Source organism: Haemorhous mexicanus, chromosome 2 (genome assembly GCF_027477595.1).
Source record: "Haemorhous mexicanus isolate bHaeMex1 chromosome 2, bHaeMex1.pri, whole genome shotgun sequence".
Taxonomy (NCBI): domain Eukaryota; kingdom Metazoa; phylum Chordata; class Aves; order Passeriformes; family Fringillidae; genus Haemorhous; species Haemorhous mexicanus.
Window position 1 is genome coordinate 4,509,122 of NC_082342.1, and position 16,436 is coordinate 4,525,557.

Here is a 16,436-nt window from a genome sequence, read left to right on the forward strand (position 1 = left end):
GCATTCCTGTACAAGGGAGAGGATTGCGCTTTCACGGCGGCTCGTTGGTCTAGGGGTATGATTCTCGCTTAGGGTGCGAGAGGTCCCGGGTTCAAATCCCGGACGAGCCCATTTTTTTTTTTTTTTTCCCCCCTCCTTCTCCGCAGCAGCGGCGGCTCCTGCGCACAGGGAAGGGGCGCGGAGAGGACTGACAACGAGACCCACTCGCTCCTTTTTAGTGCAAGAAAAAGCTTGAAGAACTCACCAAGGACCTGCCGCTCCTCTTCGTCTAGCACCGGGCGTCGCTACTCCCATTTTTCCTAGGCAGAACCCCGCCTTTCTCCTCGCCCCTCCAAGCGGCTGAGCCTCGGCACACGGTACCGGCTCGAGCGCCGTCCCCGCGCCCCCGGTCCCGCTCGTGGCGGCCCAGAGGCGCAAAAGCGCAGGAGGGCCCCGCGGCAGCAAAATATAGGAAGGAGACTTGAGCATCCCCTCCCCGGCGGGCTCGTCCGGGATTTGAACCCGGGACCTCTCGCACCCGAAGCGAGAATCATACCCCTAGACCAACGAGCCGCTCTGCTAGTGCTTTCCCAGCTCAGCACTTTACTATCGTCCCGCCTCCTCACGCCCAGACTACCTGTATTAGTGTTTTTGCGGGTCGGTCCTTGCCGACCACCGCCACCGGCTTTGCCCAGCGCTCCGGAACACACCGCTGTTCTCCCGAACTGCGGGGGTTTCGGCCATTTCTTCCTGCTCGCCCCCTCTGTCACCTTTCCCAGGGTAATCCCTGGCATCGTCCTTCCCCCGACCCTACGGTTCCGCTCGTTAGCGACGGCTCCGCGTGCCCGCGGGGGGGGGGGGGGGCAGTGGCCCGCGCGGCGCTCCGCTGCTTTCCCCCGCGCGGACCCCGCTCCCGCTCTCATCCGAAGGGCGCAGGAACAACCCAGCCTTCCCGTTCTCATTCCCACTCCCATTTCCACTCCCGCTCCACGCGCGCGGTGGCGCTGGAAGCCGGGCGAGCTCGTTCCCAGGGGACGGGGAGGCGGACGAATGGGACAACCCAACGCCCCCCATTCCCCCTCAGCGGGTTTGGTTCGTCCCGGGCCGCGCCGTGCCCTGCGCCCCCTGGCGGTGCGGAGGGGTCGCACCGGGTCCCCGCGTGTCCCGGGTGCGCTCGGACGGTCCCGGGCTGATCCACGGGCAGGACAAGCGCCCACGGGAGCCACAGGCATCGCCTTGGGGTTTTGAGCCCACAGCACCCTCCTGGTTTGAATCCCGCTTGTCCCTGATGTGCTCTGTCCTGCTAATGCTTCCTGATATCCTCATGTTTCCACGCCTCTGCATCCCAGACGTTTGTCAAAAAGTCCTACTCCTCCCTGTTCTTCAGTAGTTGCTCTCTCATATTAAATTTAAATTTTGAAGTCCTAATGCCAGTGGAATTCTCACTTTTTTTTTTTCTTTTTTTTTTTTTTTTTTTTTTTTTTTGCCTGCTGTTACCAGTTCTGCCCATTCTTCCTCAGACTTAATTTCTCCAGGAGGAAACAAAAGACAGAGATTTTTGTTTTGCTTTGGTTTTATTCCACCATTTATTTATTCTGCTTCTCCCTCGGATTTCCATTCCCATGCTCGGGACACACATACACATTCTCTACACAGGCACACATATATCTGTATGTACAGTAAGGCACAACCACTCACATCCGGATGGGACACTGTGCTGAGAGAAGAAACAGGGGGCAGCCAGCTATTGCAGCCTGCCCTGGAATACAAGCTAGAGCAAGCAGATTAAAATGGATTCAAAGGCAACAGTGCTCCACAGCATGGCTCAAAAGGGTGTGGAGGTCGTGTCTGCCAATAAGCCCATGATAATTCAGGAAGGCAAGTGCTGCTGGCTCTCAGTAAGTGTGACCTTAGTCCACGTCACAGTATGGACATTTTGTTCTGTGTGGCCAACACAGCTTCAGGCACTATTGTCAAGAAAACTAGTCAAGCAAGGGTCTGACATCACCTTCCCCCAAATATCCTCCAGATTTAAACTGTAGTGACTGCTAGCCTGTAACTTTCAGTAGCCCAAGAGTGAATGCAAATCTAGTACAGGGCATAAGTACTTTGGAGGGACTGGCTGCCTGAGCTTCACCAATTCAGCCAGGCAATGCCACTGGAAATTCAGCCAGCTAAGACTTCTTCTTTGACCTGCACAAAATTAATTGGCTGTTTCCAGGAAGCTGGGATGCTTTCTATAATGAGTGGCTCTTGGTGGCCACACACCAGAAGTTTCAAAAGAGACTGGGTAGGGTTTGGAGGTGAGAAAGATTGATGGACAAGCAGCCCTTCTAAATCTGGACTGGAGCCCAGAGCCAGATAAGAGAACCTGCCCTATTGACCTACTCAGCACATCTTTTCTTTGCATACAATCTACATTGTTGTCATTTTCCACCACACTAAAAGCACCCCAAAGCTGAAGCACACAGAACCTATCAGCCTACCACAGGTGGCTGTTTCACAGATTAGCCCCACTTCAAAGGGATTTTATTTTTATATTTTTATCATTAATATTAATATATCTTTATGATCAATGCTCTAGGAGTTTTCCCCGTGTTCAGGGTTCACATTGTCTGCCATACAGAATATATGGAGAAAACAACTGTTTCCTACTGTTAAAACATTATTTTCTGAAGTTTTAAAACCCAAAGTCCTTCAAAAGAAGCTACCAAAAAGGCACCATACATGTATGTATGTAACTGATGAACTTCATCTAAGACCAATGCAGGGGAGAAGAAAAAGACATTTTGGAGCAGGATGAAGAAGCAGAAGGACTGTGAGTGGTGATGGCTGTTGTCTCCAGGACAGTGGGTATCAGATCTCTCAGTCTCCAAATATCACCAAGAATTGCCAGCCAACACCTGAGTTTTGAACCCTGAAGAGATTGTAAACTGTTCCAGCTGTCCCAAAACATGATGGTGCAAAGCAGAGAGCCAGCAAGTGGCTACTCAGCTCTGTGATGAGTCTGGACCTCAGGGGATTTCTGCATTCTGCTCCTCTCCTGCCACTGAAGGTTTTCCAGTAGCTTCCATCTCGATTGGGTTAGGTGGCTCTTATCCCCATGTTAAGTCTCTTCTGCCCTGATTGGGTGTGTCCTTTTGAGAGGGGAAAATAAGGAAATAATGAAAAATAATCATGGATCTAAGCAAAGACAGTGCTGGGAAGTCCTGGGGGTTCTTTGGTGGTTTTGGTGCTAGGAGGCAAAGGTGAGATGCAGCCTGACCATGGGAATCTTTCCTTCAGCTGCTCCTTACCAAAAGAAGGAAGCATTTGAAGAGGAGGTGGTTGAGGTGGGAAAAGACACATCCTCAGGCATCTGTGGCTAGGTCATCAGTGGTTACAGAACACACAAGAAGGTGCATGGAACAAGGCCTGCTTCAGACAGTGGAAATCCTTTATTTCAGTGGCAAAGGCCCATGCTTGCATGCTTTCAGAGCTGATCGTGAAACTGGTGTGCCCTGGGTTTGCTGGCAAAGCTAACAAGCTAAACACATAGAGAATATATATATATATATGTACACATGTATACATACGTGTGCACACATATAAATATTTATATGTAAGGAGTCATATTGATATAGTGTATAGATGGTTACTGCTGGGGAAATGTACTGCAAGTACTTTGAGATTGCTTTCAAAACAGCAATGCAGGATGGTGCCTGGTGAGCAGAGCCTCTCCAATATATTGAATCTACAATCAGCTTTGCTTCCTTTCCATCCTCTCTGTAACACCACCCAGGAAGGCTGGTTGTTTTGAATACCCTGCTTCACAGTCTCTGCAAGCCTGAGATCTGAGGCTTCTGACATATGGGGAGCAGCAAAATTGATGTTGTGTTCTGTCACAGTTGCCATTTCTGCTAACAGCAAAGCCCTCAGGTGCCTCAGAAGCCATCATCACACTGTCCCATCTTACCTGTGTGTCACAGCTATGCTGTGCCCTGGTCCTGTGTGACAGACACTGAAGGCTCACTGGCAGTCCCTAATCCCACTGCATCCTGCAGTGGTTCAGGTGCCAGCGCTGTTTCTTCAGTGTCTGATGTTCTCTGTGTGTCTGTGCTCTCACTGCTCTCCTTTGTTTCAGCTTCAGTTTCCTCCTTCTCCTTGTCTCCCTTTCCTTGTTCACAGGCAGTGCTTTGCTGCTCTTTTCCCTGGGGACTGTCACACATCTCATTGTTTCCAGAGGGAGGCTGAGGAGAGTTCTCCTCTCCTGGGCCATCATGACACACTTCCTCCTCCTTTGTATTCCCTGTGTTATTCTTGCAAGGAGCAATTTCCTCTGCCTGTTTTTCTCCTTTTTCCCCATCTTCTGATCTACTGGATCCTCTCCTTGATGGGGGCTTCTCATCAGACTCTGCCTGTTTCTTCTGCTCTTTGCTCCCTTTTTCTTCATCCTCTGATCTGCTGGATCCCGTCCTTGATGCTGGCTTCTCATCAGACCCTGCCCATTTCTTTTGCTCTTTGCTCCCTGTTTCCACCTCTTCTGTCTTGCCATTGGGCCCAAAGACCTCATCTTCCCTGGCACCATTTTCTGGAGAGGACAAGTTGACCCCTAGATCTTCCCCGTCTCCGTACTCGGACAGAGATCTTCGGAACCTCCGGGAGGGAGGCCGGCGCTTTATCGATCCTCGTGTCCGCACCTGAGAGGCAGGAAAAGCAGACATGGAAGCAGTCAAGAGAGTGTTAATGGAAAGCAGGAAAGCACAACAGAGGAAAATGCCACTGGAGGTACCAGCTTTTTCTGCTCTTGGCAGGTTGAGGAAGGAGTCTGTATTCCAGCTGGTGATGGTGAATGCAGGTTATAGTTCCTCACTTAAGTGCTTAGCGCTCTGGTGACACCTGTGAAACTGAGAAACTCTGTGTGGCTCCCCAAACTGAGCCTCAGCCACCTCAGACATTTGCTGGAGTGTGGCACCACCTGCTCACAGCACCCCCTGGCACCAGCCACGCCGTTACTGCCGAGCTGAGGTGACTGGGTCCTGCGCCTCCATCCCTTCCCTCACACACACTGGGCTGTCAAGGCTGCTTGGCAGGCAGAGAGGAGACTCCACACAGCTACACTGAAAGGCTGTTTGGAACCTGATGCACAAATCTTCTCTCTTGGCCACAAATACACACTCTTACAGCAGGACTGAGGGCTCAGCCTCCTCTTCCTCCTCATCCCCAAGCAATAAGCAAGCCTTTTGGAATGGAGAAATCCTAGCACATATACCCTACCTTGTTGTAGAACTGCAGCTGAGTGCTCTCTGGGGGCTGATCAAAGCTGACTGGCGTCTCGCTGGGCTGGGACTGAGTCCCTGGACTGGTGGGCGTTGAGGGAGGCGTGCTGAATGGAGAAACCAGGACTTTCATCCCAGGGCTTTTGGGAGACACTCCCGGCAGCAGAGCAGCTGGAGCAAAAGCCAGATTGGCCTGCAATGAAAAACGCCCATTAGGGGCATGCGGGACAGCAGCGTGTGCTACACACGACAGCCACACAGGGGAACCCCTGCCCTGCCACATCTCTCAGCTGTCACAAGCCACAGACCTCCTGGTTGTGGGTTCCTCCTGGTGACACTGTCAACAAACAAGCCTGGGCATAGAAGTTATGACTGGACATTTGTCTTTCCCTGGCAGCTGGAACTCAGGACATGTTCTTTTGTCATCCTGAGTCCTTTCGGGATTTTCCAGTGACCCAGCCAATACACCACAGTCTGCAGTGGCTGAGCGGGCAGAAAATCTGAACAAGCAGCCAGCAATGGTTCAAGATTTAAACCCTCCACGTGTGCCCAACTGGAGCTTGCATTTTCCAGCCTGATCTTGTAGACTGACCTGTGCAGCTCTGAGAAGACCATGGAAAGCTTGTGATTAACTTTGGCAAAACATTTCCTGCTGGTCTCTCACTGGAAAGCTCCACTGGGCAAATGTCCTTGGGTGCATCAGGAGGGACAGTGCTATGAATAGTCTCAGGTTGTGTCAGGGTGGCCAGGAGGCTCTGGAGTGACATGTGCTGCTGGGACAGGCGGCTGGCAGGGGCAGGGCACTCTGTCTTCAGGCCATCGAGTGCTGAGCTGCCCTCAGCAGCACAGATCAGGCACCACAGAAGCACAAAAAGGGCAGGAAGTGCTGGGTGTGTTGTGTGTAGCTGCAGGAATCCAGATGAGGGAAGTGCAGTGCAGAGCTTCCAGGCACGCACATGGGACAGCCAGAGCCTGGAGCACACCCCCCACTGTCAGGATTGTCACTACTTGTGCTAGAGGCCAGCATCCCAGTGGAGAGCAGGAGACTCAAGTGAGTGACACTGCTGTGAGGAAAGAGTGGGAGGAAGTCTCAGCAAGGGCTTCCCTCACTTTCTCTCAAGAGCTGCACTTAAACTGAGGCTCCTACCCCTGCTCAGGTAGTGTTGCTGCCATGCCCATGCCCAGCTCGTACTCCACAGATCCAAATGATCCTGATCCATGCCCTGGCATGCTTATGGGCACACCTGAGGATCACTGGACTGCTTCTGGTGCCCATTACCATTACCAGACCTACTCTGCCTTCCTCTTTGTGTGTGGTGGGGCTGGTTCCTCCCCAGTGAGGCCCTGTTTACCTGGCTGTCACCCCTGCTGCTCTGCAAGGGAAGTAGCTGTGACCAATGCCAATCAGTTTTAATTTGCTGGGGAAGCCATGTGGGCTCTGCCAGGACCTACCTGCAGCTTTTCAATCATGGGTGAACTTTTCACCTTGACCTTGGGAATGGGGCAAGCATTTGGCGACCGCTTCTGCAAAACAGAATGAAACAGGAGAACATCACAGTGTAGTAGGTGGAAAAGAGAAAATACAATAAAAGCAGAAAACTTGGAAGAGATAAGCAGAAACTTCTTGTAGGGAAGCAAATGAAGCTTCATACAGTGCTCCAACACAAAAGTTTCTTTTTCTTCATTCCTGACCCTGTTCTCTTTTTGCTATCCAGCCATCCTAGGGCTAGATACATGTACCTCTCCTCTGGGCAGAAAGGGCTGCTGTCTGAAGTGTCTGAGTTAAGTGAGGTGTGATAGCTCTGCTCCTACATTGTCTTCATTAAGGTATCCAGCCAGTGGCAGAGTTTCTCCTGGTATTATTTCAGGACCAGGAAGATTAAAATTCTACCTCTTAAACCCTTAAAGTTGGCAAATATTGTGAACTTTCTGTAACGGGGAAGACTTTCTGCCACCACTTGAGTAACCAAGCTAAAGGATATCCAATTAGTATAAGCAGGAAGGGGCTAACTGGCAGGAAAGGTAGAGCTATGAAAAGGCTGGAAGCAGTTTGAGAAAGAGAGAGCATTGCTTTGAGAAGGGGCATATTGCTTTTTTCAGAAAAGGAAGGAATCTAACATTTTAAAACTTAATGTTTCTTTGGCATGGAGGCAGCAAGAGCCTGTAGCTCACAGCTAAGAAGGACAAAGAACTACCTGCTTGTTAAGGGCAGGTGACAATGTGAAATTTGGTGGGTAGACCTCATACCCTGAAAATACCAAAGGACAGAAGTGACCAAAGGGGGCCTGAGTGTAAAATTTCACAAGTAGCTGCCAGCTTATTGGGACCTTCTCATTCAGGGGTCCTAAAGAAATATTCTGTGGGTATTGCCAACAAACCCTCTCTTCACTCTGGATTAATTATTCCCTTTTTCTGAAGATGGAAAAATCTATGAGCAGAACTATTACCCCATTATGCCCAACAAACAGCATGGGTGCTCCCTGTTCAAATCTAATAAATACCAGTGGTTCCTCAACAGTGGTAACTGGATGGATCCATCAGTGTGCCAAGGGTGAAAACAAAAGCAGTAGAAATGGGCTGTGCATCCATGCTGCAGGAGCAGGGAACAGCATGGAGCTGATTCTGGGTCAGTACATGTGTGAGAGCAAGGGCAGGTTTGCTGCTGCCTGATTGATGGCTTTGACTGCACAGCCTGACCTCTCTGCCACCTCCAAACCCATGTCTCAGGAGAGAACAGGCTGCAGAGAGGAAAGACCTTGGCCCCCTATTAAATTGATACTCACTTGCTCATCATTGTCACTTGTCTCAGTTTTGTGGGAATACAAGGGAAGGGAGCAGGGTGGTTTCCTCCGAGTTGGCTTATGTGGTGGTACCTAAGAGAAGAAAACAACCAACTCAGCAGCAGGGAAATCAGGTTTCTTAAAAAGGAAGTGAAATTCAAGCATCAAAGGGCATGCTGTGTGAGTGACCTGCTCATGAGGCAGGGCTCAGCCTGCCCAAATGAGTCATCCAAAGGCAGCAAAAGATGGTATTAGCACATGGCTGTGCTTGTGGCATGTAGAGCCCAGTCCTAGTGTTGGAAGAGTAGTTTGTATCTCTTTCTTTGTGCAACACACACTCTTCTAAGCTGTGGAGGGTGGAGAAGCCTTCCCAGAAACTTTGCCTGCAAAGCATCCTCCTGGAAACGCCTTCACACAGGAGAGGTTGTTACTGTTCTCTTTCCTGTCATTACCAGGACTTCCTCTCAATGAGTCTCAGCTGCTTGGTTCAAGATTTCCTCCTTTATGTCTGATATATTTTTGGGGCAAAAAGGAGAAATCTGACTCTTTCAGAATTTCAGCCCCATTCGTTTCTCTTGAATGACATAAAGCAGTGCACAGGGACAAGGCCTCAGCTGCAACCTTAAATTTGACTAAGAAACAAATTCTCCAGAGGAGAAGGAACAAGGCAACTTAATGGCAGGGACACTGATTCCTTCTGAATGTCCTTGGGCTCTCAGAACTAAGAGAGAGCTCCCGAGGAAGGAGGGATGCATTGCACATAACTATTGCTCTGGTCTTGCAGCCAAGCTGTCTCTATTTTTATAGGTTTGTAGTCTCCTGCCAAGCTGTTAACACACTTTTCACGTGTTAAAAAAAAATAATCCAAAATAACTGGCTAATATAACTGGAATCTTGGATAATATCCACAATAAAGTATTTGCATAATTTTTTTGCCTTCTCACAGGCTGGCATGTGAAAAGTTAGATTATGGCATCTTTGCCCTCCCTGCAGTTGGCTGTCTAAGAGGACCTGTGGACCTGATGTGACTTAAATTCTGGAGGTGCTGCACCCAGCCATGGCACTGCTGCATCTCTAAGCAGCCCGGAGCAGCCCTGCCCTTATCCTGGTGTCATGTTAGGAAGCAATAATGTGTCTTGTGGAAACCCCACCATTCTGCAACCATGAAATGCTGAGCTGTGCCACAGTGGATGTGTCAGAGGTTCCCTGGTTGACAGGATTTCCCTCTGCTGGCATGGGCCAAGTAAGGGTTAAAGACCATCACTTGGGTCATTAATCTGAAGCTAGCTTGAGAAAGCTGGTGGGGAAGTGACAGATGGCTTGGAGAGAAAAGACAGGAAACTTTGTCCTCCTCTGTCTCTGGAGAAAATGAGTTTCTCTGCACTGTGAGGCCCCTCCATGCTGCCCTGGCTTGGGAGCAGCAGAGGTCTGTAGATAACACAGGAGAGGTCTGGGAACTTTCTGCCTTCTGAAGGGTGAGGGACTTAGTGCAATTAAATCCCATACCTTCAAAAGAGGAAATTACTGTAATGGGATGGACGGAGTGGTGTGCTGGTGACTGGAAGGGAAAAAAATAGAGCTTGGGAAAAGACTGGCTATTCCCATCCTGGGAGTGCTAACCTCTGATAGATGATGGCATGACAGCCCTGCAGGGCAGAGGTCACCACTGCATCCAGCCAAAGACAGGAGGGGTGACAGGGAGGATACCCTTAGGCCAGGCTGGGATCCGGAGCTGAGGGGCAGAAGGCAGCAGTTCAATTTCAAAAGATGCCTGAAAAGGGCCACCAGCAACATTTATGCTTCTAAAAGAAAAAGGCATAATGATATAGGAGGCTCTCTAAAAATGTCCTCCTTTCATAAATAACCCTGACTTTTCCTTTCTTCCTAAGAGAGGTATTCTAGTGTTTTGCTTAGCTGGAGAAAGTCAGCGTGTGAGGCAGTGCTTGGCATAGTGAGATTTCATTAAAATAAAGTTCAGCATGATAGAGATAGGCACAGAGGCTGAAATATCATTGGGAAGAGGCACTGAAGGTGAGTAAAGAGGCAGCTTTCTCTCAGACCTACAGAAGTAATAACCTGGAGGAAACTTCCTTTTGTGAACGAGGTGCTGATGACATGCCACTGGCTGCTACACTGCATCATCTGTTGTTTGTTTCTTTTCCCATCAATATTGGCTATTTCATTATTCACTGCTGCTGTCTGCTCACAAAAGCCAGCCCAAACAGGACATGCTTGCACTGCTGTCTGCTGCTGTTGGGTAAATCTGTGCACTTTACCAAGCTCTGCAATGTTTTGGTTAGTGTCTCTCCCAAGACATGGCTCTAGCAAAACACTCATCCACCAATCAGCACAGCACGGAAGATACAGCCACAGCTTGCATTGCACGAGGAGATGAATCCTTTGTGCAGATCCAAAATCAAGGTGGATTCATTCTCAGATCACTGATGTTCCAGCAGGAAGAGACAAGTGATTAACTTCCCACCCATTTCCTGCTGGTGGCTGCAGAGCACCTTACCTCTTTTCCAGGGATATTGGCTGCTTGCTCTTTGAACTTCCCTGCTAGCTGAGCCACTGAGGGTGATGCTGACTTGTCTACCTCTGAGTTGGTCTCTGCTGGCCTGTTCTGAGAAACCAGGGACAAGAAGTTGTGAGTGAAGGTTGGGAAAAGCAAGCCTGTGTATGTGTTACAAAGTTCAAGAGTAAGCAAGGACTTGAAGCAAAGTTTCTCACATCTGGCATCAATCAGCCAGCCTGAGAGCAAGAGGTTTTGGAAGACAGGATTTAGCAGCATTTTCAAATATCCCAGAAAATCAGTAATGCATGCATAGCCTTTCAGCTCCAGCTGAAGAGCCTACGCTCAGTACTTTTCAATGGAAGCAAACCAGGTGTCTCAGGCCAAGTGTCTGCTCCTTTTATCCTTGCAGTGAGCAGATGGAGCAGGCAGTAATGTACATCCCCATACACATCCTCAGCCCTCTCATACTCTTGTTACTGCCCTGGTCACCATCAGCCTTGCTTTTCCAGTGGTTCTGCTGTGAGAAGCCATTTCCAGTCCTCACAGCAAGCCAACATCTGCTTGGAGATGTGTCCCTTGCTGTTCTGCTTTTTTCTCAGTGAAATAGTGAGGCGGGTGGGGGGGAAGGAGGAAATTCCATGGCTGAGAGAAGCCTCCCCTCCCCTGGGTCGACAGCAGACTGAGAAGCAGAGGCTTGTGCTGCAATCTGGATGATGCAGCACTTCCCACACCACACTGCCCTGGTGTCATCCCACATTCACCTTGTTTTCTTCACTATGTGTCTATTGAGCAGTGTGAATAGAAAGCCTTGAAATCAAAGCTGTTAAAGGAAACCTTTGTTCTTCATCTCTAGTATCTGATGCTGGGGAAACCAAACCAGAGGAACTGAGAATAACTATCCAACAATTGTTATTCCAACCAGGAATAACAAGCCTGATTCCGTAAGAGGTGGAGAGCTCATAACAAGGAAGCAGGCTACAAACTATCTGTAAGGAACCTCATACCTCACAGCTTCCTGTACCACCACCATGAAATCATGACCAGCACCACACTTCTCATCCCACTGCCTCAGTGCCCTTCCTGTTTCTCAGTTTTTGTTTGCATGGTGGAGAAAAGCCTTTCCCTTTCTCAGAGAGCTGTAAATAAATACTCCCAATAAATGTTATCTTCTTTTTGCCAGGTCCGCAAGCCCCTGTAGGTGTCTGCCATTCCCTGTTAGATTTCCCATACACTTTGGAATAGCTTTCCTGAATCCAGGGAAGTCATAAAAAGCTGTCTCGTCCCAGTGACCTTCACGCACCTTCCCCCCATCTTTTCACCTTTCACTGGAGCAATTACAGGCAGGGAAAAGTGGCAGATAATGGAATGGAAGAAAGAGTGAGGTAAGCAGATCAGCAGGGTAACCTGCTGCACATGAAAAATGATGGCTGGGCTAAGTGGGGAGGGACACCAGTTCCAAAATGCAGGCTGTGTCTCCCTGCTGTGAAGGGAAGGCAGGCTGGAAAGAGGAAGGAGTAAAGAATGAACTTGGAGAATACAGGATGGACTGGGAGGCTTGGCTCTTCATACCAGCTCCCAGGATACCTGGGCATGGCAGAATGGACACCTGAAGTAAGGACTCAGTTAAAACTGAGCAGCTGCAAGTACCCTGTCTGTGGCAGAAAGGCTGCTTCCCTTGTAGTCCATTTTTCTCCAAGAGCTTCTTTCACAGCCCTTTGCCTTTTCCCAGAAAAGACACTGAACTTCCTCTTGGCCTCTCTGACCTCTTGTTTTCGGGGTGAATTTTCCCTTTCTTTCTTTTTCTTTTCACTTCAGTCTGAAAACACAGCTGCCTTTCTTTGATCAGAGCTGGGAGGCCAGCAGGGTTCCATGGGTGTCTTGTGCTGGCAGCTCCTGCGGGCTCGGGGCGCGGGGCCGGGGCGCAGGAAGCTCTGAACATGCCATTCTAAGATTAGCACCAGTAGCCCACGGGGCTGTGTCCTCCAGAAACTGCCAGCTGCAGACTCTCCCATTACGGAAAATAAAGAACATGAAAGGATCCTTACTCAGATCCCTTCTGGCAGTTACACCGCTGTGCTGTATCCAGCTTTTTTTACAACTTTTTTTTCTGCCCCAGGTGATGCACCAGGCTCCGTGTCTTCTGGTCAAGGGAAGGTGTTGTATTTTGGTGCAAAAAGTTCCCTTCCTTGCACTGCAAGGAGAACATAATTCCTTTGACTCCCAGGAGCTGGGCTGGCAGTCCCCCTCTCCTCCTTCCCACCACTGTGAGGAAGGTGGGAAGCCTCATTTTATCACTTTTAACCCAGAGCATGTACCAGCCCTCAGCCTCTTCCACACATAAGACTAAGACATCTGCTTCTCTCACCCCAGAGCTCAGTGCTGGCTCTCTCCTGCCCCACAATATTAATTATGCAATCTTTCCCATTCCTGGTCATGCTGCCCACCTTGGTGAAATAACCCAGCATGACTTTTCTAAATGGTTATGAGAAATAGCTCCTTTTCTCTCTCTCTCTCTTTTTCTTTTTCTATAACAGTGAAGTTACTCAGGCATGATTTTTGTGCTTTTTGCAGCCAAGTGCTGATTCTTTTCCTTTTCAGAAGAAGAAAAGCATGATCAGCCTGCATGAGCTAAAACCACTGAGCTAAGGTTAAAAGCTTAGTCCATCAGTAATTTGGCAACTGATACTCTGAGATCTTTTACTGTTCCATAAAAATAAGCATTGTATGTTCTGAAAACTATCAGACAGAGCTGTAAACAGGAATTTAATTATACCATCAATGTAAGCATGGCACTGTCTGCAAAAAAAGGAAGTGCAACTACCAAGTTCTCTGTAAGGGGTTTGTTTCACTTTTCTCTTCCAAATAAATTTATAACATTGAGTAAATTTGAAAATGGTTTTCAAAACCATGTTTCTTCATCTGCTTTTAAAACTGAGTCTACTCCCTGTTAGTACCGGGGAAGAAAGTTCTGCCTTTATCTGTGTCTGGCCTTTATCTGTGCCAATCTGAGACCCCCAAACCTCTCCTTCCTTATGCATCGGAGTTCTTGCCTCTATTGTGAGAGCAGAACTGCCCACCAACCCCTGGCTCTGCAGATTGTGTGAAAGGAGGCCACTGTTTTAGCACAGATCCTGCTCCTCTCACAGGTTAACTGGGTCCACTGGATCCCCACAGAAATGACCTGCTCCACTAGGTCCCCCCTGAAATGTCCCATCATGTACCTGGTTTGACTGCTGAAAAGAGGAAAGTTCTACTGGCTGTCATTCAGTGCACAGTTTTGGCTAGATATCAGTTGAGTAACTGCAGAGATCCATACTTTCCTAATCTCCTTCCCTCCCTACGAATCCTCTGACTCATCTGCTTTTGCAGGTAGGACATTTTGGCCAGATGGGTCATCTTTTTATCTGAGAAGCAACACCTCCACAGCACCTTGCAAGGCTGGAGTATTCAGCAGCTATAAAATCAGTGATGGCTACACAATTTTTGGTACTGGTCCCGTGCAACTATCAGCCCAATTCTCATGCAGCTGCATCTAGACATGGTTTTGAGGCCAGTCCCTGATCACCATGTTTTGAAAATGTCCTGTTTTCAAAAAAGCTTCACAGGAATGATTCCCTGCAGCCTGTTCTCACACCAGCCCACCATGCCAGATCCTGTGCTCACACAAGCGCTGCAAAGTTCCCCTGTGACTCTCATAGGGATCTTTTCATTGCTGCACACACAATCTACCTCAGCAACAGCAAATACGGCAAAAATAATTTTAAATACAGCGTCTCAGAGGCAGATACAATAAGGCATCCAAGGCTCAGGGCTAGTGTCTTGATTACAGATCCAGAAAGGGTGATATTCAGCACCCAATGCTGCACCATGAGAAGGGAGTTGTCAGTATGCTAGAGGAAAACAAGAGGATGTCAGTGGTTTTGGGGCACAGTTTCATAAGCCCTGGGTTTCAGACAGCTTATGTTTCCAACCACTCATTCTCCCCTGACCTTTCCTTTTCCCCTTCCCCCCCTCCCCTGCACCTGTGTGAGTTTGTGGGGCTGTGCTGTAAACTGGATCACTGAAATGATCTGGGCTTAAAATACACCCCTTAACTCTTTACAGGGTTATTTTTAACCCGGATCATTTCAGCCTTGGAGTTCACAGCATGGCCCACCACGTGTTTGCCCTGCTGTAGTGGAAAGGGAGGGAGAAGTGGCAGGGACAGCCTAAAGCACAGAGGAGAGGGCTCCCCTTTAACTGCTCCAGCCAGAGCCTGAGGAAATTACATCCCTATGTGTCCTCCTGTTCTGATAAGACAGAAAAATCATATTTTTGCACGCCTGCTGGTAGAAGCTGGTCTGGTCTGTAGCACTGGTGTTTCACCCTGCAGTCTGTTGCCACCCACCCAAGGCACAGCCAAGTCCAGGCCATGACCTCTGAGCCACCACAGGGAGCACATCACTGGTAAGAAGTTGCCATTAAGCACCCACAAAACACCCATAAATACCGTGTCAGCCATCCCCAGCAGCTCTGCTTCAAATAACAGCAGCCACAAAGTGTAAGCAGGTTCTCTTTGCTGCATGGCAGAGGCCAAGCTCTACACCTGTAGGACCTGCTCAGCTAAGGAAGGGATAGGGGATGCATCTCCAGGGAGGAAACTCCTGAAGTCAAAATAAACCATCACCATGCTCTGCCTGGAGGTCAGCAATTGGGAAGCAGTGCTGTGGTTTTGCTGGGATTAAAGCATCAATCCTGACCAAGGCTGGATTTCAGGAGGGAACAGAGCATCTTGCAGACCCTTGCTTCCCTGCCTGGCTCAGCTCTCCCAAGGCAAAGCATTCTGCACAAAGCCTTCCCAGGACTCACCCTTCTCATTTTTCAGTGAGGTAGCTGCAGGATTCGAGGAGCCAGCCAGCCACAGCCCTTGTCTGCACAGGAAAGCTTATACCAAACTGAGCTAACTCTCCCAGCTTGCATGGCAAAATACAGCCTTAATCTGATCGAGGTACTGCTTTTCTGCCTAACTGAACTCATTTGCAGTCAGCTTGGCTGAAAGGAGCTGTTCTCAAGCTCACAAGTACCTGATTCTGACACAGAAAGCAGCATTTTGGGAATGACACCGTGTGCTGCATCAGGGAATACTGCTCCTTTCAGGGCTCCCCAGGGGTTGGAGGGGGTGAATGTCTCCTACTCCTGCACTGAGGTACTGCCTCTTCCCCGAAAAGGTTTCCCTGCAGAGCTGGGGTTTGATGGACTGGAGATGTCCTGCACACCTCAGACCAAGAAATGGAGAAGTGATGACAGTACAGCTCCAATTTGGGGTGACAATTTCCATTGGCAAGAGCCAATTCCTTCTCCCTGACCCATCTTTTCTTCAACCACAGAGGCCAGCTGGAGGCAAAAGGTCACTGAATAGTCACACAGGGCACGATCTAAGGTACACTTCCTGTTTATCTGCAGAGGACATGAGCTTATGCTCTGGAAAATGCACCACAAATGCATCTCAATTATTTTGGCTCTCGCATTTTTTAAGTGCAGATAAGATTAGATGGGCAGCTCACAAGGAACGCTTCTTTAAATCAACTAAAAAAGCTCAAGAGTAGTTTTTAATTAGGATTGGACCCATGCTACTGAATGGAAAAACCTCTCTAATTTGTAGTTTCATTCAAAGTCATTTCTCTGTCTCTGACATTTAGATGAATCCCAGCTTGGACCCTCCTGCCAACATAACCTGAACTGATTTGTTTATCTGTACCCATGTGAGTACGTCAGTGGCATCAGGATCATACTGAAAGGGGAACATTGTTTGGACTGGGAAGGGAGGGGCAAGTAAGCAGAGTATGTTCAAAACACAAACTCCCCCAAAAGAGCAAGCTGAAAGACGAGAGGGTGGGAAAACACCTGAATCACAGCATAAGGAAT

At 48.9% G+C, this 16,436-nt stretch overlaps 1 protein-coding gene and 2 non-coding genes across 5 annotated transcripts in view; 1 reads left to right on the forward strand and 2 right to left on the reverse strand.

Annotated features, from left to right (window-relative positions):
- The first annotated feature begins 38 nt into the window (after positions 1–38).
- Positions 39–110, forward strand: TRNAP-AGG (transfer RNA proline (anticodon AGG)). Its single transcript has one exon. It is a non-coding gene; the product is annotated as a tRNA-Pro (tRNA).
- A 370-nt stretch (positions 111–480) lies between these two features.
- Positions 481–552, reverse strand: TRNAP-CGG (transfer RNA proline (anticodon CGG)). Its single transcript has one exon. It is a non-coding gene; the product is annotated as a tRNA-Pro (tRNA).
- Positions 553–1,534: 982 nt separating this feature from the next.
- The window catches only part of RCSD1 (RCSD domain containing 1), a 30,242-nt gene continuing 15,340 nt past the window's right edge, over positions 1,535–16,436 (reverse strand). Inside the window, exons 2-7 of one of the 3 annotated variants that reach the window (XM_059872013.1) lie at positions 10,533–10,640; positions 8,021–8,110; positions 6,690–6,761; positions 5,236–5,430; positions 3,935–4,658; positions 1,535–3,116 (exon numbers count right to left, since the gene is read on the reverse strand). In XM_059872013.1, coding sequence (XP_059727996.1) covers positions 3,948–4,658; positions 5,236–5,430; positions 6,690–6,761; positions 8,021–8,110; positions 10,533–10,640 — 1,176 coding nt within the window. In that variant the 3' untranslated portion in view covers positions 1,535–3,116; positions 3,935–3,947. Of the gene's footprint in view, positions 4,659–5,235; positions 5,431–6,689; positions 6,762–8,020; positions 8,111–10,532; positions 10,641–16,436 lie in introns of all 3 variants that reach the window. The other 2 variants (XM_059872006.1, XM_059872022.1) reach the window with 2 other exon arrangements.